The 21,548-nt window shown below is 56.2% G+C and overlaps 3 protein-coding genes and 1 pseudogene across 19 annotated transcripts in view; all 4 read right to left on the reverse strand.

Annotated features, from left to right (window-relative positions):
• CHRNB1 (cholinergic receptor nicotinic beta 1 subunit) overlaps positions 1–21,548 on the reverse strand; it is a 39,222-nt gene that overhangs the window by 1,740 nt on the left and 15,934 nt on the right. For 2 of the 9 annotated variants that reach the window (XM_082441183.1, XM_082441176.1), the window contains exons 2-8: positions 6,155–6,294; positions 5,519–5,563; positions 4,836–4,945; positions 4,623–4,746; positions 4,110–4,257; positions 3,441–3,650; positions 311–534 (exon numbers count right to left, since the gene is read on the reverse strand). In XM_082441183.1, the coding sequence (XP_082297309.1) occupies positions 311–534; positions 3,441–3,650; positions 4,110–4,257; positions 4,623–4,746; positions 4,836–4,945; positions 5,519–5,563; positions 6,155–6,294 (1,001 nt within the window). Of the gene's footprint in view, positions 1–310; positions 535–3,440; positions 3,651–4,109; positions 4,258–4,622; positions 4,747–4,835; positions 4,946–5,518; positions 5,564–5,689; positions 5,884–6,154; positions 6,295–6,379; positions 6,495–21,548 lie in introns of those variants that run through there. The other 7 variants (XM_082441179.1, XM_082441177.1, XM_082441178.1 and 4 more) reach the window with 7 other exon arrangements.
• LOC309650172 (fibroblast growth factor 11-like) lies at positions 6,650–11,823 on the reverse strand. Of its 8 annotated transcripts, XM_082441205.1 has the most exons (6): positions 11,701–11,723; positions 10,710–10,912; positions 9,659–9,769; positions 9,351–9,454; positions 8,531–8,729; positions 6,650–8,263 (listed from the first exon to the last, which is right to left on the reverse strand). In XM_082441205.1, the coding sequence occupies exons 1-6, from the start codon at positions 11,706–11,708 to the stop codon at positions 8,085–8,087; spliced, it is 804 nt and encodes a 267-aa protein (XP_082297331.1). In that variant the 5' UTR covers positions 11,709–11,723; the 3' UTR covers positions 6,650–8,084. The 8 variants fall into 8 exon arrangements, with proteins under 8 accessions (XP_082297331.1, XP_082297333.1, XP_082297332.1 ...); XM_082441207.1 differs by lacking the exon at positions 10,710–10,912 and having other exon boundaries at positions 8,531–8,645; positions 11,428–11,820; XM_082441206.1 differs by lacking the exons at positions 10,710–10,912; positions 11,701–11,723 and adding an exon at positions 11,428–11,668.
• Positions 13,726–15,855, reverse strand: LOC309650164 (transmembrane protein 102). Its single transcript, XM_082441185.1, has 2 exons — positions 15,167–15,855; positions 13,726–15,065 (listed from the first exon to the last, which is right to left on the reverse strand). The coding sequence occupies exons 1-2, from the start codon at positions 15,378–15,380 to the stop codon at positions 13,741–13,743; spliced, it is 1,539 nt and encodes a 512-aa protein (XP_082297311.1). The 5' UTR covers positions 15,381–15,855; the 3' UTR covers positions 13,726–13,740.
• Positions 17,541–20,165, reverse strand: LOC309651203 (uncharacterized protein SPEM3 pseudogene; annotated as a pseudogene). The gene has a single exon. The product of its transcript is annotated as an uncharacterized protein SPEM3 pseudogene (transcript).

Below are 21,548 nucleotides of genomic sequence, written 5' to 3' on the forward strand. Positions count from 1 at the left end.
ACTGGAAAGAAAAGTTCTGAGGGCTTCCACCCTGATAGTACCTAACCCTGAGAATGCTTCCTTGGGACCCACGATGGGCAGTATTGATGAAGAGAGTCTGGGATCTACGCAATGTTAATGATGGGAGGATAAAATTAATTGGGCAACACCCAAAGACCTTGGCACTTTGACACTCTACCAGGAGTTGTAGTTCTCCCTCAGGTCTGTGAAAGGGAAGGTTGAAGTTGGTGGGAGGGAGGAGCGATACCGGGACAAAAAGCCAAATACTAGGATTGAGAGTTAACACAGGTTGGAGAGGAGATCTTCTTACCTGACGGACCCAAAGGGGCATTTGGTGGGTGTAGGGTGAGCGATGGTGCAGGTTGAGGACTACGACGCTAAGGATGACTGAGAAGGTGACGAGGACCATGGTAAACATGAGGTATTTGATAATGATGGGGACAGACAGGGAGGTCTCAGGCACTTTGTCTGCCAGCAGCAGCAGGAACACAGTAAGGGTCAGCAGGGCAAAGATCGAGAGCCCCATCTTCTCTCCTTGGGGGACAGAGGGGAAGGCGGAAGGATTAGGCTTTGCCAGAAAGCAATCTCCCTGGCATAATCAGTGACCGTGTTTCCAGCTCACTCAAGGACAGGCTTTTGGAAGGGCCAACTGCATGCAAATAACTCCTACATTTATACCTCCAACCTGGACTGATTCCCCTAAATTCCACACTTGTATCCACCTGCCTACTTAACCTCTCCATTTGGGTGTCCAATAGACATCTCGAACTTCACATGTCCAAAACTTAATTCCCTCACCACCGACTCCCCACATAGTCTTCCCCAGTTCATAAACGACAACTCGATCTTTCCTGTGGCTCAGGCCAAATCCCTTTGAGTCATTCTCAGCTCTCCTCTCTCTCATCCCATATCCAATCCATACCAAACCCTATTGGTTCTACCTTCAAAAGATATCCTGAAACTGATGACTTATCACATCTACCACTACCATCCTGGTACAAGCCACCATTACCTCAGATCTGAGTTATTATAAAGGCCTCCTCTTTGCTTCATCCTTTGCCCCCCTGCTGACTGTTCTCAACAGAGCAGCCAGATTGATCCCGTTAAAATGTAAATCAGATCATATCACTCCAGTGGCTTCCCATCGCCTTTAGCATAAGAGTCCTTACTGAAGTCTACAAGGCCTTCCCATTAGCTCTCTGACTACATCTCCTACTGTTTTCTCTCTTGCTTACTTCATTCAGTTACATTGGCTATTTCTTGGATATGCAAGGCACACGCCACCTCAGAGCCTTTGCATTCACTGTTAACTCCTCCTGGCAATTTCTTCCCCCAGATATCTACCAGGGTCATTCTCTCACTTCCTTCAAGTCTTTGTTCAAATATTGATCAAACATTCCCTTTTTAGTGAGGTATTCACTGACCATCCTATTTTTAAATTGCAACCCCTGTGATAAATCATAGCGGAAAAGAATATGAAAAAGAATATATATATCTATAACTGAGTCACTTTGCTGTACAGCAGAAATGAAACACAACATTGTAAATCAACTATATTTCAATAAAATTGTCTAAATAAATAAATAAATTGCAACCCCTACCCCCATTCTCATCCTCCCCAAACCCTTTTCCTACTTCATTTTCCTTCTTAGGAATTGACCTCTCCTAATAATATACTATCTAGGACTTCCCTGGTGGCACAGTGGTTAGGAATCCGCCTGCCAATGCAGGGGACACGGGTTCGAGCCGTGGTCCGGGAAGATCCCACATACCGCGGAGCAACTAAGCCCGTACGCCACAACTACTGAGCCTGCGCTCTAGAGCCCGTGAGCCACAACTACCGAGCCCGTGTGCCACAACTACTGAAGCCCGCGCGCCTAGATCCCGTGTTCCACAACAAGAGGAGCCACCGCAGTGAGAAGCCCGTGCACTGCAACGAAGAGTAGCCCCTGTTCACCACAACTAGAGAAAGCCCCCGTGCAGCAACGAAGACCCAACACAGCCTAAATTAATTAATTAATTAATTAATTAAAAAAGTAATAATATACTATCCAATGGGTTTATTTATTATGTTTACTGACTGTCTCCCCCACTAGAATATAAACTCCATGAGACCAGGGATTTTTGTCTGTTTTATTCACTGATGTATTCCCAGTGCCTTGCACGTCACAGATGTTCAACAAATATTGTTTCATGAATGAATGGACCAACCCCTGTAGCAGGAGCTATATAGCAAATCGAAGGATCTAAAAATGAAACCAAGTATATAAGAATATGCCAGGTGGCTGGTTATTACTGTGGCATACAACAGGCACTGCAAACTTCACGGAAGGTATTGAAATAAATAACTTTTATGGTCTGTTCTACTTTAGTCCTGTAATGTTGGGTTCCAAGATTTGCCTTGCTCCAGGAAGAAGGAGAAGTTACATGTGGAAGTGTGTTCTAGAGCTGCATCACTCTCCTTCCCTAGACTGAGAGAGAGCTTGATTACAGAGAGAAGGAAAGCGTGTTTTTTGTTTGTTTTGTTTTGTTTTTCAGGCCACAGCAGTGAAAGCCCGGAATCCTAACCACTAGGCCACCAGGGAACTCCCAGGAAAGCATGTTTTGAATACGAGAGTTTAGGATATCAGTCTCTGAATCAGACTAGTATTAACCAGGATTGGAATAGCAACGCTGCCTCTCTCTGTGTAATGTCAGGTGAATGACTTAAACTCACTTACCCTCTGTAAAATGGGAAGACAATTCAGTACTTACCTCACAGAGTTGTGAAGATTAGAACTGAGTTAATCTATGTAACACATTATTTGTATTATCTTATAGCAAGTGCTCAAAATTAGAAAAGACTATACCTACACTTACACAAAGCTTACAGAGTACCAGGCATAGTTCTATTAACTCAGTTAATCCTCAAAATAGCCCTATGTGGGAGGGACAACGACTGTCCTATTTCCAGATTAGGACACTAAGAGATTAAGGAATTTGCCCAATTACTCTGTTAGCATATTGTGCTGTCTCCCAGAGAAATGTTGGCTGTTATTTCCAAGGGAGATAGGAGGTTAAGGGACTAGTAGGCATTTGACAAGTAGGGGAGGGAGGATGCCAGGAATGGGGAAAGGGAAAGGAAGCGTTAGCTAAGCCTGGGAGTTTGTTGGTCAGAGGAGTGGCAGTTCCAAGGATGAGACCCTAGGATTCTGAAGGGAAGAGTTCAGAAGTTACTGGGTGCGGAGAAGTGAGCAGCAGAGGGGAGGTAGAGCTTGAGGTTGGAGGGGAAATCTGGATGCAGAGGCAAAGGCTCTTCCTGAAAGGAAAACCTGGGTGAGATTGCTGAAGCACAGTTCATGAAGGCTTGAGTTGGCAGGAAAACCTTCCCTGTATTATGGGGGAAGAGGAAGAAGCTGAGCTATTGGTAAGGAGGAGTGCCGGGCCCCTTCCCCCCTTACCTGCATCTGGTGGCAGGTAGAAGACGAAGATGGCCAGAAGAGTGATGAGGATGCATGGGGCAATGACGTTGACCAGGTAAAAGAGAGGCTTCCGGCGAATGATGAGGTAGAAGGTGACTTCCTCACGCCGTCTTTCCCCCCCTCCCCTAGGATCCACTGGAGGCTGGATTAGCCGAGAAGGCTTGTGAATAATCTCCCATTGACCATTCTCTTGGGGGGTGGCGGGGGGGAGAAGAGAAGGTGACACAGATGTGGAACCTGTTTTTGTTGGTGCCAGATATGGCTTTCTTTTCTTTTTTTTTTTTTTGCCTCACCGCGCCACTGCGCTGCTTGTGGGATCTTAGTTCCCCAACGAGGGACTGAACCCGGGCCCTCAGCAGTGAAAGTGTGGAGTCCTAACCACTGGACCGCCAGGGAATTCCCAGATATGGCTTTCTCTGCCACATCCTAGAGCAGGGGGGACTGATGTAATAAGGGGCTAGCTATGGTCCCTGGGCTGGACAGCCCATCTCTAATAAATGAGCAAGTCTCAATTTCCATAACCACAAAATATAGACAGTTATACCTATCTTGCTGAACCCACAGCCACTCACTGATGGAGTATATTTATCAGCCTGTTAGAAACTGGAAATCATAAAGCCCATGGACATGGGAGCCATGCCCACTCACCAATGAAGGTGCCTTCATGAATGTGCACTTCCTGCCGCTCCTGCCCATCGGGACCCAAGCCAGTCTGCAGGCTGACTTCTGAGCTGTCATAGCTATAGGAACTGAACACCATGGTGCAGTTCTGCCAGTCAAAGGGGAAGTAGGTGACCTGGATGAAGTGGAGAGTCACTAGAGCTGCCAGAGAGCTGGTCAGGGCTGGGGGAGTTGGGGAGGTCACAGGGCAGACAGGGGTCAGAGGATATGGGGCACTAGGGAGATGGGGACCACCAGGGGAAGATCACAGAGAAGTGGAGTCACAGAGGAATAAGAAGGTTATGTGGGGAGGTCATGGACAATGGAGGGGGGGAGTCACTGAGGAAGACTGGAAGTCAATGAAAGTGGACAGAGAAGATGAAACTCAACGGAAAATCAGAAGGGTAAGGGAGACGTGAGGGTCATGGGGATAATGGAGGAGGGATGTCTGAGTGAGGGTTTCTAGGAGCGCCTTGAGCTTCCCAGGTGGGGCCCGGACACCTGGATGCTGCAGCTGCTGCGATAGATGCCCGGGGGCTGCCAGCGCACGGAGCCGTCGGAGGACACCATGACGTTGATGTCCAGAGCAACATCAAAATTTCCGTCATTGCTGCAGGGAAAGAATCTTCTCATCTGGGATCAGGCCCCTCCCTCCGGAGGCCGCGCCCCTCCAGAGGCCCTGCCCCACCTCCCAGACTTTGGGAACATCCTCACTTGTTTAGGAGCACCACGTCTGGTAGCCACACGGATTCGGCAGTGATGCGGAGTGAATCGATGCCCTCGTGCTCCTCAGGGTCCCAGCTCAGCCTGTAGTCAGTCCACTCCTAGGGAAGCAGAGGCTGAGGGGCCGTCTGGGGCTGGAGGCTGGAAGGAGTCTTGGGATGTGCGAAGGAAGCCCGGGCAGGGAGTGCAAGGGAGGAGAGCCGCGCAGGCATGGTCTGTGGTTCTGGAGGCCGGGGCTCTGTTTAAGACTCCACCTGCACTCTTTGGGACCCTATCAACTAATTTCCCCTTCCCTCTCATCGGGCCCCAATTTCTTCTTTCTGTAAAAACGAGGGGGTTGCACGCTAGCCTCTAAAACAGTGGTTTTCAAACTGCAGTTAACGACCCTTTTCATAGGTCCGGAATCAAATGAGTGGCCCCAAACCAATGTTAAAAAAAAAAAAAAAAATTTAGAATGAAAAACGCATGGAATGCAGCTCCCATAGTAAAGATAGGTATTGTTTCCTGAAGCTTCTGTTTCAGTTATAAATGTGTTTTCTGAGGTCGTGATGCAAAAAAAAAAAAAAAAAAAAAAAAAAACAACCTTACTGGGCGGGACGGGACATTCGAGAAAATTGTAAATTGTAAAGGCAGCGGGACGCCCGCCCTTTCCCACCCTGCGGGGGTGTCCGTACCAGGTCTAAGTAGACCTTTGTGCTCATCTCCTCATCCTTCTCGTTCTAGAAGGGAAAAGTTTAAAGGGTAGATATGATGTCAGTGTAGAGAAATGAGGGGCTCGGTGGGTAAACTCTCCCTGGAAACTCCCCTCTTTTTCTGAGTCGCACCCTCTTGGGTTCAAGCCCCACCTCCTATAAGCTGCGTTGGTTTAAGCCCCGCCTCTATCTCGTAAACTTCCTGCTGGCCGTACAGCCCGCCAGTTCATTTACCAGTCCCAGTCCCGGCCCCGGCCGGAGTGAATCTCTGCCCGCTGTTGTTTATTGACCCTGTCCGGCACCAAGGTCCGCCCCAGCCTGTGACCCCGCCTCCAGGTCCGCTCTCCGGCCTGTCCAACGGCCCCAGCTCCACTCTGAGGTCCGCCCACAGGCCCGTTCATCATCCTGCCCGGCTCAATCCTGGCCCGTCCAGCAGCCACGCCCACAGCTTGTCCATCGGTCCGATTTCGACCCAATCTCTACTAACCGCCCGTCAGTCTCCCAGCCTGGCCTCGCCCCGGACCCCGCCCCCAGTGGTCCCTGGGTCCCGCCCTGCCTAAAGCCACGCCCCCCAGCCGGCTAGTGGGCCAGACCTTAACTCTCCGCGTGCGCCCTCACCAGGCTGATTAATTGCGCTAGGCTGAGACCAACGCTGACCCCGACGCGGTCTCCCACCTCCCGCGCCGGCCTCACCGAGCTATCATAGCCCGAGAAAAGTTTCTCACGGAGTCGGCCCTCCGCTTCCGAGCCGCGGGCGCCTGGAGGAGGAGAGAACTGAGTGAAGCCCTGGTTCCTGGCCACGACCTCTGGCCCTGTCACTGCCCCTTTGAGGCCCAGACTTACCCGGGGCGAACGGCGCCCCCAACGCCCCCAGCAGCAGCAGCAGCAGCAGCGCCCCTGGTGTCATAGCCCGCCCGCGTCGCTCAGTGAGTCCGCTTGGGTGAGCCGCCAGGACAGCCAGCGCAGGGGAAGTGACGAGGCGCCCAGGAATGTGCACCTGTTATTGGGGGGCAGCCCAGCCCACCCGCCCCGCCCCGCCCCGCCCCTGGGACTTGATCCCTCCCCGAGCAACTGCCAAAGCCTGCTACCCACAGATGGCAGACAACACTTCAATTGTATAAATAGTCTTTAATTGAGAAAGCATGGAGTGGAGACCGGTCCCCTGGGAGCAGAGCCTTTTTGGGTACCTGACATCCAGCTGAGGTAAAGCAAGTTCTGTTCAGTTAGAAGCTGGAGGGGTGTATGAGGTCTAGAGACCAAGAGGCCCTCACCCTCCTTGGCCTGACCCGTAGGGGAGAAGGGTGGGACTTATTGCTGAATTGGGGTCTCCTCATTTGGGGGGGTCAAAGCTATGTCCCATTTGTCTTTTTTATTCTAGACCCATTACCCTAAAGACCTCAGCTTTAAAGGGGACCTGGAAGGAATTCCTGCTGAGGTAGCTAAGTGTTCATGTCCCCCCAACCCAGGCACAGGTCCAGTCATGCCATAGTTCTGGCCCCTTCCCCATCCTAGCTGCCCTTCTATGAGCCAGGGATTCCTTCCAAAATTCCTCTGCCCTTCCTCAGCCTCTGTTCCCTGGCAGGACCCCAGCTGAGTTGCAGGAGCTAGAAACTGCATGTAAAAAATAAGGTTAGCATTCTATAGGAAGAATAAGATTTTTGGAAAATTGTCTAGGGAAAACAAGAAGTGGTTCTTGATCCAGCCAGAACTTAGTTCTTTGTGAATCATAGCTGGGTCCTTTCCAGAGCTCCTGCTTAACAGGTATCACTAGAGAAGGTGGGAGCGTGGGTCTAGAACTCTTACTCTAGAGCAATAACATGGCTATATAGGCTCTAGTTCCATCCTAGAGGGAAGGGCTGAGAGTCGTGGTCTATGTCCTAGAGCTGAGATTCAGAAGGAAGTATGGCTCCGTACGTGTCTAGAACATCACGCTCTAGAATTGGGTGTCTCTGGGGTAAGAAAGTTAAACCTGTGGTGATCTGAGACTGGCTCAATTCAGGCCAAGACCAACAGCTGGACAGGGCCCAAATCCAGCCTCTCTCCACTTGGAAACCAGGGGTCCATCTGGGTGAAGGACAGAAGCCTGATGGATCCAGAACAGAGCCTGGCAGCATGCCTGTGTTCCAGCACAGACCCTGAGTGCAGAAATGGCCCCAGCTGGGGTGCCTGGTGTTCCAGAACCTGTCTGGAACAAGGCAAAAGGTGGAGTAGGGAAAGAAGGAAACTAATCCTGAGCTCCAGTGGACCTATAAATCTATGGCTTGGTGGCCATGAAAAGGGCAAAGGGCTCCAGGAACTGGCTGAGCCCGGGGTGCGGAAGATTTATGCTCTGGTTTTGTCAGTTTTGGAACCCCCCGCGCCATCTCGGGAAAAGGCTTTGGAGGGTGTGAGTGTGGAAGGAAAGAAGTGATCAGCCAGGACCATTTTCAGACATCCCCCTCTCTGAGCCCTTTCCCGGGCCCAAGGATCTGAGGGTCTCAGCAGCCCCGGAAGTCACGGCCGGCCCCTAGTCTCCCTCTGGGTAGAGCACCTGGTGGGACCTGGCTGCTCAGGGCATGAGCGTGGCAGCAGGGGTGAGAGCAGGGCCAGAAGCAGGGCTGGGAGACAGGCTGTGGTGGTGGCGAGGGCAGGGAGCCTCCAGTCCGGGGACTGCATGGCAGGGGGCAGGGGGCCTGGAAGGGGAGGTCTCAGGGACACTGTGGAGAGAAGGCTCCCGGTACACAGCCACTGTGAAGGGGAGAGAGAGGAGCAGGAAGGAGAGTTAGGCACCAAGAGAGCTCTGAAAGGGCTCCCTTCCCCTACAATCCTCCTCTGGGAACCCACAGAAGGAGAGCTTCCCAAACCTCCAAAGGCCAGAGCCTTCCTGGCTTGACCTGTCATAGCATGTGTCCTCTTAAAACACTTATAGCCCCTTAGCTGTGTGTCACTAAATGTCCATGTCAAGGTCAATACCGTCCCATGTGGTCCACCTCTTCCCTGGGGGTCCATACTCACCCTCCAGGAGCTTGGGCACAAAGTGGGCGGCTGCCTTGGTCTTCTTGACTCGATTTCCCTTCATGACTCGGCCCTCCTTGTCCAGGCCCAGGTACCAGGACCGGCCAGAACGACGCTGGCGATAGAGAGCAGAGGCGTACAGGACATAGTAATTCTCAGAGACGCACTCCTTAAAGCGACACTCAGCTGTGAAATGTGGCTGAGGAGACAAAGACCCAGAAAGGCACACACAGACAGAAAGACAAAAAGACACATCACTGAACAGAAGGGAGCCCTGGGAAGAACAAGGCAGGATATAATCCACACGTTTGAGACTGGGAGAGCCAACTTCTGAGCCCACGCAGGCACTGGGAGAAAGGGAGGGTGAGGAAGAGTCTGGTGGCCCCCGAGGGCCAGGGACTAGACTTCTGGGGGCCTGGAATGAGAAGATAACTTCTCTCTGCTCTACTCCCAACCTCTCACCATCCAGGGGACCTGGAGGGAATTTCTGCTTGGAGGAGTTCCTGAATCCTTCCCCAGTATCCTGAATGACTCTGGGGAAGTGAGTAATAATGAGGTCTAGAGGAGGTTGGAGAAGACACAGGGGGTCTAAAAGGTTGAAAGAGTTGGACATTCAAAGAGCCTGGGGGTGTTTAGGAGGCTATTGGAGGAGAAGGGATTGGAGGGACCCTAGAGGAGGTGCTTGGGAGCGGGCAGTGAGGACAGGGTGTCGGCAGGAGCTGGAGGGAGAGGAAGCCCTGAGCTGCAAAATATCTGCAATTGGGAAGGCTATAGCTAGGGGAGTCCCCTGACTCCAGGCCACTCTGCCCCCTTGTCTCACCGAGCTGTAGAGCAGCCCCTCAGCGTTCATGGCCATGTAGTGACCCAGCTTGGCACTCTGGATGGTGACTACACGGAGCCCCACAGGGATCAGGTTGAAGTGGGCTGGGGGTGGAGAGAAGAGGTATCAGTACCCCAAGCCTCCAATCCCCATCTGAGCCCCCCCTCAATTCTGGTCCCAGTTCTACTTCTTCCTTTGCGGGGTCAAAGAGCCAGACTGAAAACAACAGAACCTGAAGCCACAATAGGATTGTCATCTCCTATGCCTGCTCTCCCCCTTCCCACCCAGCAGCTGGCTTCCCCTCTCACTGAAAGAGCTGGTGTCCTCTGGGGTGCCCTGGATACTCCCGTCGGGATTCGCCTGGAGGTAGAAACCCTGGCAGCAGAACAGTTTGGTGACGATGCCTTTGAGCTGAGGCTCTGGAGAAAGAGACATTCATCTTGGAACATGACATCTCTGTTCCCAGAAACATTGCTACACTTGGCGGGATCAGAGGAGAGAAAGAAAGGAGGATGGAGGGAAGGAAGAGGGTCCCAGGGCCCCAGCTCCCTGACCCTCTAAGCAAGGTCTCTCCCACCTCTCTTTGACTCCAGAGGAAGCTGGGGTGTGGGTCCCTTCTGCTTCCTCTAACCAGCTTTCAGTTTAATTGATTGAAATTTATTTAAAGGCTTAATTCCTACTCTACAGCTCAACCAGAATGGGGGGAAGGGAGAAGAAGGTAGAGGAAGGGGAGAGATACATGGAAAGGCAGAGAACAAAGGGAGACAGGCAGAGCTGCTGAAGCGGCAGTGTGTTTGCGAATGTGGGGGGCAGTAAGGTGACCCCAGGGTAGGGGCGCCCCCTCAGGAGTGGGGGTGGGACTGGGCCTGACGCTGACTCAGCACCTGCTGCTGCGGCTGCCGCTCGCTTCTCGCGGGCCTCGCCTTGGCCCAGCGCCGGCCTGTCTGACACTGACCCATCTGTCTGTCTGTCTGTCTGTCAGTCTGCTGGCTCGCGGGGGCCCAACCCTCCCTGAGGCTCAGCCTCTCCCCTTCAGCCAGGTAACCCGCCTGGGATGGGGGATATTCGGTAGCAAACCAAGGAGATGGGGGAGGGGGCCAGGGAGCTGGTGAGGCAGGCTGACTCACGTGGGGGCTGGGTCCCACTCAAAGGGTGGGCTGCGGACCGTACCACTGCGGAGGGCCGGCGGCGGGGGGAGGAGGACGCCAGCGGGGGGCGGGGGGGGGTCTCCCCCTAGGGGAGCTGGGAGCGGGCGGGAGCGAGGCCAGAGGGACTTCCCGCCTGTCGCACCTGGACGGGGACCACACGCTAACCCTCACAACTCTCCTCCCCCGGCGCTTGCGGCCGAGTTCCCGGTACCCCCTCGTAGATGGTACGACCCCCAGTCTCCGTGCGGGTATCCAGCCGTGTAGTGTGTCTGAGTTGCTCGCGGCAGAGGGTCCCCTGAGCCCGTGGGACCCGATTTCGGAGTCGCGTAGGCGGTCATGGGGGAGTGCCCAGCTCCCTTCTTGAAGTGCAGGTCACGGGAGGAGGGCGCACAGAGGGGCGGACTGGCGAGGTAGCTGCAAGGACACCCCGGGGAGAGCTGGGGAGATTGGTACCGAGCCAGGCAAGCTCGGCGAGGAGGAACGGAGCCAAGGCTCGGAGGAGCGGGAGAAGCGGGGCGGGGACGGGGCTGCCGGAGCCGCAGAAACCCTCGGGGTGACCCAGGCGTCCGGAACCCCCAGGCCCCTCCGCTCGGCATTGAAAGAATCGCGAGAGACCGCACGTAGGCAGAGGACGGTGGGGGTGGGGACTCGTGTGTTGGGAGGGGGGGCGAGCGGGAGCTGCCAGGCTTCGGGGCACCAGGCTTAGCCCCTCAAGCCTTCCCCTTGCCCTCGAAAGCAAGGAGACTCGGGGTTATGGGCGAGAGAGAAGGGAAACTGAGGCATCGTCTGGCCGAGAGTTTGTGGTCCAGGCGCACCCCCTTTCACTTTCGGGGAGCCGCCGTCAGTCGGGCCCCGCTCTTCCGAGTCCCTGGCCTCAACCTCCCAGGCAGAGAGACCCCCGGCCCGGAGACCCCGCCCCAGCCACTCACCCGGGCAGCGGTCCGGCCGCGCGGGCCGCCCCCCGCACAGTCGCACCTTGGACAGCAGGATGAGGAGCTGCTTCTGGCAAAGGGACTTGGTGCCGCGGGGACACACGCGCCGCTGCGCTGACACGGGCCGGCTGCCCCCGGGCTCGCGGACCTCCCGCTTCTGCCGGATCAGGCTGCTGGCCGGTGCCGCCATGGCGCCCCGGGAGGAGACACCCCAAAACCGGCAGGCTCCCGGAGCGCGCTGGGCCCCCCCAGAGAAGCCCGCTAGCTCACCAGGACATGGTCTTGCCTCTCCGGTCCGACTCGCCGCCTCACCCACGGGACCTGAGGATAAGCCCTAGACGACCCCCACCCCAGGCACCAGCTCCCACCCTTGGGCCTCGTGCTAGCTTCGCCAGACCCAGCAGCCTATGTACCTCTCAGTTGACCCCACCCCCGACCTTTGCCCCCCACAGAAAACTCCCCCTTCTCTGATCTCCAGTGTCCCTGTCCCCCACTAACACTATCCCAAAGCCAAGACCCTCAAATTTTCCAGGATGTGGTTCCAATATCCCCAGGCACCTTTCCACCCTATTTCCGGGCCCTGCACTCCTGCCAAAGCCACTCTTGTAATTTTAAGGGTGTGGGTCCTTAGCTTTGGGGATATTAGCTCACCCCACCCCTGCTGGGGTGCTGCCAGTGTCTAGGAAGAACCCAACCTTGGTGTCTTTTCCTTTGCCACCCTCTAAGTGAAGAATCCCCCACTTTTTTTCACTGAAATCCCCAAAAAACTATGCCTTGAAATATCCAGACTGTCGCCAATCAGCAAGAAGAGGTTCCCAGACCCTGTCTCTGGACGATACCGGTTTTTACCAAGTCACCCCCATTTCTAGTGGCACAGGGTTCCAGCTGCTGAGCCCCTTTCCTCACCTTGTTACCCTCCACTCCTTTTGAAGTCACCTCCAAATCCGCCCTTCCTAGTGGTTACACCAGGTGGTTGTCTGGAGGGCCCTCTGTCACCTCGGAATAAGGAGCATAGGTTTTTGGCTTTTTTGTTTTTTTCTGGCAGCCCCTAATTTCCTCGGGGACAGCTGGTGCTGTTTAGATCCCACGCCCTCCAATCCAACCAGCCCCCCGAGAGAGGAGTGCACCCACGTTGTCACGGGTCCCCAGATGTGAACAGACCCGCTATAAGTCAGAGCGCATCAGAGCTTTCTGCGACAGGGCTTCCTTGTCCTCCCCGGGACTGCCTATAGCACCCCCTCTTCCTTCCCCGACGCCCCTCAACCTGTCCTATCTTGTCGATCCGGGGACGGCTGGCGCTGGCTCCGGTTCCAGGCTCCTCCCTCCCTGTACCCCGCAAGCGGAGCTTCCCCCCACGCCCGGCTAGGCGTCCCGGACCCCAGGAAGGAGTGAGGGTGTCTCCGCAGAGCGCCCTGGTCTGGCGAAGTGAGCACTGGGCCTGGCGGCTGGACCAAGCGGAGCGGCGGCAGCGGCGGCAGCTGTGGGCAGCTGAGGCGGCGGCGGCGACAGCAGCTCTCCCCTCCTCCGAGAGCCGGCCCGGGGGCGGGGCAGGGGGCGGAGACTCCGGGAAAGAGGTGGGGGGGGGGTGAAGCTGGGCGGGCGGAACCCTGGGGTTCCTTGGAGGCAGGGAGTGGGGACGGTCTTAGAGACAGGTGGAGCCGAGACAAGGCCGCATGTCTCGCATGTCTCGGGGTTCAGAGGAGGAGGGACAAGGAGGCGACTCCACTGAATGGAACTCTGGATTGGGGGAGAGGTTGGGCTTAGATAGATGGAATGGCAGATGCCCCGAGAATGGAGAAAGGGACCCTACTGCCCGGGATGGAGGACAGAACTGGATGAGGAAGGTGGGGGGAATAACTGAAGAGATAGCGGTGGTGGTGAGGTCTAGCCTGGGGTGAAATCCGGCCTCCTTAATATCTCTGCTTTTGTGTGAGACAAATTGGTCAGTCCCTGGTCTCCATACCTTTCTCCTTTACACGTTTTTTCAGCAAATATGTTACCCCCATCCCTATTGACTCCTAAGAGAAAAGACCATAAGAACTGGCGGGAGATGGATGCCAGAGGCTGCACGGGAGCAGGAGGGGTGCTGGCCACAGATTTGGAAAGTGGAGAGGCCAGAAGGGAACGACCTGTGCCAGGGATGCGGCGGGAGGAGGGTGGGAGGAAGCGGAGGAACCGGCGAGGAGGCCTTCTAGAACGGGTTCTTCGGGCCCAAGGCGCTCAGCCTGTCTCCCAGGTGAGGGGAGAGCAGTCCCCTCCACATCCCGCTGGCCAACAGAAGCACATTCCAGGTTAGTAGGAACAGCGTCTTTAGTGGGCCCCGCCTCCCACGCCGGCTAAGCCGCCCCCCTTGCGTGCAGCCTTGGCCTCTTCCACAGCGACGCGCAGGGCGCGGGCAGGGTCCCTGCGAAGCAGGGCCAACGCCCGGAGCAGCGAAGCGGCGCCGTCCCCCGCACCGAGCTTTTGGCCACTCAGAAAATAGTGGGGCAGCGTCCCGGCCTCGACCACCCGGCCCAGCTCATCCAGCAGCCCGAGGCAGCAGGCGCCCGCATTCTCGGGTCGCGCCAGATAGAGCGCGGGCAGCCGCTCGCACGCCCAGTAGAGCAACGTCCGCAGGAGATAGGGCGCCGCGACCCTAGTCCCGGTCACCAGCGGGCGCAGCAGCGCCTGGGCCGCCGCGTGCGCTTGCAGCAGGGGAACGGGTATGCGCGTCTTGAGCGCCAGCTCTTGGCGGGCGAAGCAGAGCTGCCATCTGGAGGCGCCCGGCCGCTCTGTGCCGCCGCCGCCGCCGGGCACCAGGTAGAAGGAAGACGACTCCGAGGCCAGCGGGCCGGCCCACGAGTGGCTCCGAGCCTGCTGGGGCCAGCCGGCCACGGACACCACGGGGATCAAGTCGAAAAGCAGGAGGCGGCGCGGGGGCCCAGGCGTAGCCAGGAGGATGGTGGTGACCCCCGCGTGGCGGGCTGCGTGGACCAAGCGCGGGGCACCCGGGACCGGAAACAGGGACTCAGCGACCGCAGCCAGCGAAGCAAAGAACCAGGCAGCCACCTGGGCGGGGCACAATGTGGGCCATGCCTCCCGAGCCTCCGACGGCTGTGGCACTGGGCTAACGTCGGCTGCTTTGGTGACGTCACCATTCGTTTTTTTCAGTGGTGAGGGAAAGTCAACATCGGTTACGTCTTGTTGAGGCAATTCTGGCACTGAAACATTACTAGGTGATTTTTCCAAAGACTCGTGTGCCTCAGCCTCAGTGACGTCACCGTGCAGCTGGTCCACGGAGATTTGCGGATCCTTGGGAGTTTCTTTGCTTTGGGCTGGGTGGATCGAATCACGTCCTCCTGGGACTGGGGGTCCTAGGCAATCCTGCCATGCCTCCCGGACCGAGGTTCCGCGTACTTGCTCTGGGAGGAAGAGCCATGCGTAACAGGATCCCACGTCCGGTTGCAGCTCCTGCCCAGTGCCATCTAGCGAAAGCACGGGCACCAGGAGGGTGAAGCTGGCGTCGTAGTGAGGTCCCCGAGCGTAGGGACCTAGAGGCGCAGGCCCCAGATCCAGGGAGCCCTCGCGAATCCCGCCACGAAGCAGCAAGAGCTCTGCCTGAGGAGGAAAGCGAAGGTCCCGGCGGTGAACGAGACCTAAGGAAAGAGAAGGGATCGTAAAGGCGTGATCCAGAGCCGGGGCGGGGTGAGGCGGAGCTGAGAGCTGCAAGTTCCCGAAGGCTGGGAGGGTTACTTACCAAGCAAAGAGAAAACAAAGTCCTTGGCCTGGAGGAGATCTGGTCCTGGCTTGGGACCTTCACTCCAGCTCTCCTGCACACCCAGCTCCTGGATCAGCTGGGTTAGTTCTTGCAGCTGCGCCCCAGAGCAGAAGTCGATGTCCGTGAGCGGCCGGGCTGGGGCTGGGGGCGGTGGGCCCCACCAGGGAGCACTTCCCCAGACCGCGGAAGCCATATGGCTCTGTCGTTTTGGGGCTAGGAAATACACAGACGGGAGGAAGCCCAGACGGGCCGTTCCTTTTGCTGCGGAAAACTGGCCCCCGTTCTTTTCTCTTCCAGAGGCCAAGAGGGTTCCCAAGGCACAGTCCGCCAATGGGTCTGCAGACGAAGGGCCCTAAATTTAGTCTTGAAAGGGAACAAATAAACACCTCCTCCGTCCTTGCCCTTTTCTCATATGCTGCTCCCCGCCCCCATGGAACGGTTCACCTGACTCAGCAGGTAGAAAGTAGCTGTTTGGCCCCTCCTAAGGAATGCAGTAGCCTCCTTCGCTGCCCCTTGTCTACGTCCCCTTACCTCTTTTTCAGAAGAGGCTAGTGGTTTACGGCTTCCCTCTTAGGGGTAGCTACAAAGGCTGGGAAGAGAATGGATAGGAAGATTCAACAGGTAACTTCTTCCTGCTGCCTGCAAGGCCACGCCCCTAAATTATAACCACGCCCCTTTCTGGAGGCTGTCGGGGTGGTTCCGGACCGGCCCGGCCTCCAGTCAGAGTTCAGACCATCCTTTCCCGCTGCAGAGTTCTCGCGGCTATCCTGGGAGTTGTAGTTTGTCTTCAAAACTACCAGGGCGTTGGGGCCACGCCCCCACGTCCTTTCCGGTTCCGTTCAAGTAGTGCCTGACGGAAGTTGTAGTTTCTATGCAGATAAACTATTCTGTGTCTTTACAAGGCCAGGTCAACCGCACAAACACTCCTTGGGGTTAGAATAGAGGCCTAATAGGATGGATCTGAATAGCAAACAATAATGAGGGACATACACTAGGGCATGCGGAGAAATAGGGGACTCTACATCTCACTTGGGAGTAGAGGAGCCCTGGTCATTTAAATCTAGAAGGGTTCTTGCATGCAATTATAACTTCATTTTAGAGGTGAGACTGCAAGCCTAGAAAGGTTGCACATGACTTGTCCAAGGGCAGAGCTGAGCCAGAGAGGTGTTGGAAGTGGGCTTTCCCGCTGGGACGTATCTCCTTGGAATCGGTGGTGGTAATGTTAGACAAGAACACACCGATAGTGTGCCTGTAGTGACCCAGGGATGGACATCTGACTCAGGGAAGGGACATATTAGTGTTGCCCACCTCAGACACACAAGTGGTGGCAGGGAAAACACTTTGCAATCTCGCAGCTTATGTGTGTATACAGAAGAGTTATCAGGACTGAAAATCAAGTCCAGAGGAAACTCCAGCTGGGCTAGGGCAGGGCAATGAAAAATTATGAGGGGAAGGAAATTGCTTTCAGCGGCCAGTGCTATCATGGACACAGCTTAAGTCCAGGCTGAAACTAGGAGCCAGAATAATAGGACAGAAAGATAGGACACCAGAGACACGCTCACAGATTAGACCAATGCATGCTGGACCAGGAATTCTTACATTCCTTTTTCCCAGGGGTCTGTCTCCACAGTGAACTAGGCCTAAGTCCATGGGCAAGAAAATTAAGTGGAGACACCTGGAGAAAATTAGAGGCCTATGAAGGAGGGGACCGTCAGAATCCAAGGCTCAATTTGGGGAGCCTCAAACACAAGGTTTCCTAGTCACTGACCAAGAGAGGTCTTCTCCCTCAGTAACCACGAGCCCCAAACACAGCCCAGAATGGGGGAGGCAAGTTTGCATACCTCTGGTCGTGACCCAAGAGAGCAGATCAGGAAAACTGAAGCCTGGGCTCTTTCTCACAGTCTGGGGAAATCAGGCGTTGGGTGTCCATGCCTACATCTTACCTCCTCCCCAGAGGGTGGCTTCTGAGCCACCCTAAAAAGAACTAAGTTCTCTGGGCTCTGGGGGAGCTTTAAGATGCTGGGGGTGGGTGACAGGGAAAGGAAAATTGCTCTAAACTCTAAAGCACTGCTCTCCAATAGCATTTTCCATGATGATGGAAACGTTCTAAATCTGTGCTGTCCAATACAGTATCCGCTAGCTCCATGTGACTACTGAGCACTTAGAAGATCATGACACTGAGGAACAGAATTGTTTTCTTTTTTTGGCCAAGCCATGAAGCTTGCAGGGACTGAGTTCCCCGACCAGGGATTGAACCCCGGCCACAGCAGTGAAAGCGCCAAGTCCCAACAACTGGACCACCAGGGAACAGAATTGGACGCCAGGGAAATTCTGTTCCCTGAGGAAGAGAATTTTTAACTTTTTCACTTAAATTTTAACAGAATTACTTTTCCTTAAGTTTAACTAATTTATATTCTAATAGGCATATTTGGCTAGTGGCTACTGTAATTGACAATGCAGCTCTAGGGCCTTGGGGATAACGGATTTAGCTAGACAGCGATGGAGGGAAAGCAGGGATAGTTTAGGTCCTCATCAGGCCCTGTGGGATGGGGCTGGGGTGGATGTCCTCACACAACCACAGAACACTTCTCTTGTCTCTTTATTCCTCATGCATATCTGTCCCCTGATATCCCCACCCCTTGATGGTCTCCGGTGAGTTGTTGGATGTCTCTCGGTGAAGGCGCCTGGGAGACAGAGCTTCGCATTTGTCCCTGCCCGCTCTGAACTGTCTCTGGCGGGCGTCAAAGACCACATGCCCTAGCCGGGTGCCTGACCCAGGACAGTAGGGCTTCCAGCTGGTCTTGGGAGGCGTAGACATCTGGCGATAGCTCTGGCAGGCTGGAGGAACTGTATCCATGGGGTGGTACACCCAGTCTTGGCTGCCTGCTCGCCGGGAGGATGATTGCAGCTCAATCAGCACAGGTACCTCTGAGAAGGTTTGCAGGTCATTGTAGGTCAACTGAGCCTTGGGAGAGCAGGAGTTCTGACTGGGTGGGACAGAAGTCCATGGTATGTGCTGCCCTGCATCCTCCTTTCGAGGAACTGCCTCAGATCTAAATAACTTTCGGGTCTGATGTGGGCCCAAAGCTTGGACAGAGTCAGTTCCTAGAGGGTTCTTGTGGAGGCCTGGATTTGGGGTAAGGCCTGGGTTTCTGCAAAGTCTACTCTCGTTTGCAGGGCCTGGGGTCCTTTGGAGGACAGAGCCTTGGTTGAGGTCTAGAGTCTCACGAAGTTCAGGGGGTTGGGGCTGGTTTGGGGTTTGGGACGTCGTGGCTAACTGGGGAGGGATGGGGCCCTGGGAAGAGAGGACAGACGGAGGAGACTTGGAGGTTGGGGGAAAGGTGGGGGGTTGTATTAAGGCGGAGGGCTTCTGGTGGTTGCTGTGTTGATGAAAGACAAAGGATCTGGGAGAAACAAGAGGCAGAGAAAGAGTGCATGGTGGAGGCATGGCGCATGGTGAGCTCTGGGCACTGGTTGGAGAATGGAAGCAAGGTTGAGAAGGTGCAGCATCCTTGGAGTACACCAGGAATTTGGGGTAGACTGGAGCCTGGGGGTCCGTGTTTCTCTTCTCAGAACTGCAAGGATGAAAGCTGCAGTAAGGGAAGGTCTTGGACTGCACAAATTTGTCTTTGGCATCATTTGAGGTCTTCCATTCCATATTCCCCAACTCCAGGTAACCCAGTATGGATCCTGTGGAGGGCTTGGCACTGTCCCCACTACATTGCTTCAGTGTTTGCTCAGCTGTACCAGAGCTCACCAGACCATGCCCCTCTTGGGGCCTGGAGACGGTACCCAAGTCCTTTCTGGAGTACCCAGAGTTCTGAGGGGGACACACATGGACCACGTTCTGCTTTACCCTGTGGGCATCGTAGACCACCTGGCCGGAGGAGAGGCCTTGGCTGAAGGCAGACAAGGTAGAGGGAATAGAAGCTAGGATGGGGGTAGGGGTGGTGGAAGGGACTGGAGTGGTCGTCAGGGCCATGACCAGCTCTGGGACAGAGGTTGTGGCAGAGATCGGGACAGGGGCTGGTGTAGGGGCTAGGGCAGGAGTAGTAGCAGGGGCAGAAGTTGGGGGAGGGACTGGGGCCGAAGGTGGGGGAGGGACCAGAGTGTTGGCATGGGTATAGGTCAGATGAGCATGGGTCAGGGTGCAGACAGAAGTGTGGCCCAGGGACTGGGCTGAGGCATTTGAGGGGGCCTGGGCTTGGGCCTGGGCTGGGGTATGGGCTGAGGTATGCTCAGGGCCATGGACCTGGGCAGGGCTGTGCTCAGGGGTGAGGGCTGGGGAGGGGGTCTGGGCCTGGGGGGTGGTGTGCTCAGGGGGGTGGAACGTGGAGCAAGTCTGGGCCTGAGGTGGGGCGTGCTCAGAGGGCTGGGTTGAGGAGAAGTTCTGGGCCTTGGCAGGTGTGCGCCCAGTGGGGTCCACTGGGGAGAAGGCCTGGGCCTGGGCGGAAGTGTGCTCATGGGCGTGGCCTCGGGAGCAGGTCTCGGCCTGGGGGGGGGTGTGCTCAGGGGGGTGGGCTGAGGAGAGGGTCTGGGCCTTGGCCGGAGCATGCGCAGGGGGCTGAACTGGGGGGCGGGTCTGGGCCCGGGCTGGGTCATAGTCTGGGGTCTTCGTCTTGCTCTCTTGGGGCAGGCGGAGTGGAAGCACGTCCACCTTGCTCATCCTGCGGAGCTTGGAAGATGTCTCTTGCCTGGAGTAAAAGGTGGCTCGGGACTTTAAGGCTGTGACCGGAGGGGCCTCGCCAGCTCCCACTACCCCCTCCTTCCACAGTCCCCGTGGAGCCTCCATGGGAGCCCCAGCCCGTCCACACTGAGGCGGCATCCAGCAGCACCCAGAAGCCTTCTTATGTTTTGTGACTGGTAGCCAGGAGTCAAGGTGGTTTGGGTGCCCGAGCAGGAAGCTTGGGCGATGGCGGAAGCGGGAAGAAACTCTTGAGCACAGGTTGTTGGGATCCACGGAGCTGCGCAGGCACATGCGATGGCTGCCTACACAGCTGGCTTGCTTGTCTGCGGGGAAAGGCGAGATGGGACAGGGCCTGGGTTCCTGAGGGGCTGAGAATCGAGGCAGGGATAGAAGAAAGGGGACAGGCCCACGTCCCCTGAGCCCACGCTGGCGCCCACTCACCTTTGGGGAAAACGTGATGGAAGAGTGTCCGCAAGGAGCTCTTCAGATGCCTCCAGAGCTGAGGGAAGCAGGGGAGGGGGGAGGCCGGGAGCAGGGTGAGCCCTGAAATCCAACCCTTGTCCGGCCACACCCCAGCAGCCCTCCCACCTCAGCCCCTTCAAGACCCCAGGGCTCCCCCAACCCCACTGCCCTGATCCTGCCCTGACCAGAGTCACCACGTTGATCCCCACGTTGAGCAAGATGAAGCTGCCCAGGATCAGAAGAATTGAGTCTCCTAGGTCCTGGCATTTCCTGGGGTTGGTGCCAGAGCACGGCTGGGCTCGGTAGTGGGTTTGCTCACCCATGGCCGCGGGTCCCAGGACTGCCTGGGCCCCCTGGCCTCCACATACTCACTGGGAGCCAGAGGGGGAGAAGGACTGGGTCATAATGGGGCAGGTGGTTGGGGTCACAATGAGGGAGGGGGAGGAAAAGGAGGGCCCAGGGTGGCATTCGCTGGTAACCAGGGTCAGGTAAGCTGAGCCTGGACAGTCAAACAGGGCCCGGAGGCCGGCCCACCTCCCCTCGAGTGGTCAATCATTCACTCACCACCCTCTGGCTCACTTGTTCAAATGACACATTCCATCTCTTGGCCCCTCCTGAGACTAGGAAGACCTTGGCCTCAGAGCCCTGGGGAAGGCCTGGCTGGAGTCCAGAGCCTCAGCCTTCTTCATGCCCTTCACTGGGCGTGGAGCTGGACCTGCCCAGATGTGGAACCTCCCAGTTTGGAAGCAGCTTCTTGTATGAGGCTCTCTGGGGACAGGGACAGCTGAGACACAGAGGAGGTGCCCAGAGACCAGTGGTTTGGAGTCTGCAGCTGCAGATCTACTTAGTGCATGGTATAGGACCAGGAGGGGCTTGCTGGCAGGACTGTGGCCACTAAACCAAGGGGACCCTCAGGCCCAGAAGGGGACACTGGCTTCTTATTGCAGGAAGCCAAGGGCAGGGACCCAGGCTGGCAGAAGGAGTGGCGCTTCCAAGCCACAGACCACCAATGTTTCCTGGACTCTGGCGCTCTTTATTCCTCTCGCCATGCCCTACCGCCCCCCGCCCCCGCCCCCGTTTGCTGCTGCTCAGTTCATTTTCCCAGTCTGGCTCCCGTGCAGAGGGGGCCTCGAGGCCGAGGTGGAAGGCGGCAGCGAGTTGGCCCGCGCTCGGCTCTCCTGCACTTGCCGCTTCAGCTCCAGGCTGTCATAC

This window comes from Balaenoptera physalus (genome assembly GCF_965194825.1).
Source record: "Balaenoptera physalus genome assembly, chromosome: 20".
Classification (NCBI taxonomy): Eukaryota; Metazoa; Chordata; class Mammalia; order Artiodactyla; family Balaenopteridae; genus Balaenoptera; species Balaenoptera physalus.

Coding starts and splice junctions, on each gene's coding strand:
- LOC309650164 (XM_082441185.1), bottom strand. CDS start 15,380: ATGGCTTCCGCGGTCTGGGGAAGTGCTCCCTGGTGGGGCCCACCGCCC. Junction 15,066..15,166: donor CTTTGTTTTCTCTTTGCTTG/GTAAGTAACCCT, acceptor CTCTTTCCTTAG/GTCTCGTTCACCGCCGGGAC.
- LOC309650172 (XM_082441203.1), bottom strand. CDS start 11,094: ATGCCGAGCGGAGGGGCCTGGGGGTTCCGGACGCCTGGGTCACCCCGA. Junction 9,770..10,709: donor GTCGTACCATCTACGAGGGG/GTACCGGGAACT, acceptor CTCTTTCTCCAG/AGCCTCAGCTCAAAGGCATC. Junction 9,455..9,658: donor AGAGGACACCAGCTCTTTCA/GTGAGAGGGGAA, acceptor CTCCACCCCCAG/CCCACTTCAACCTGATCCCT.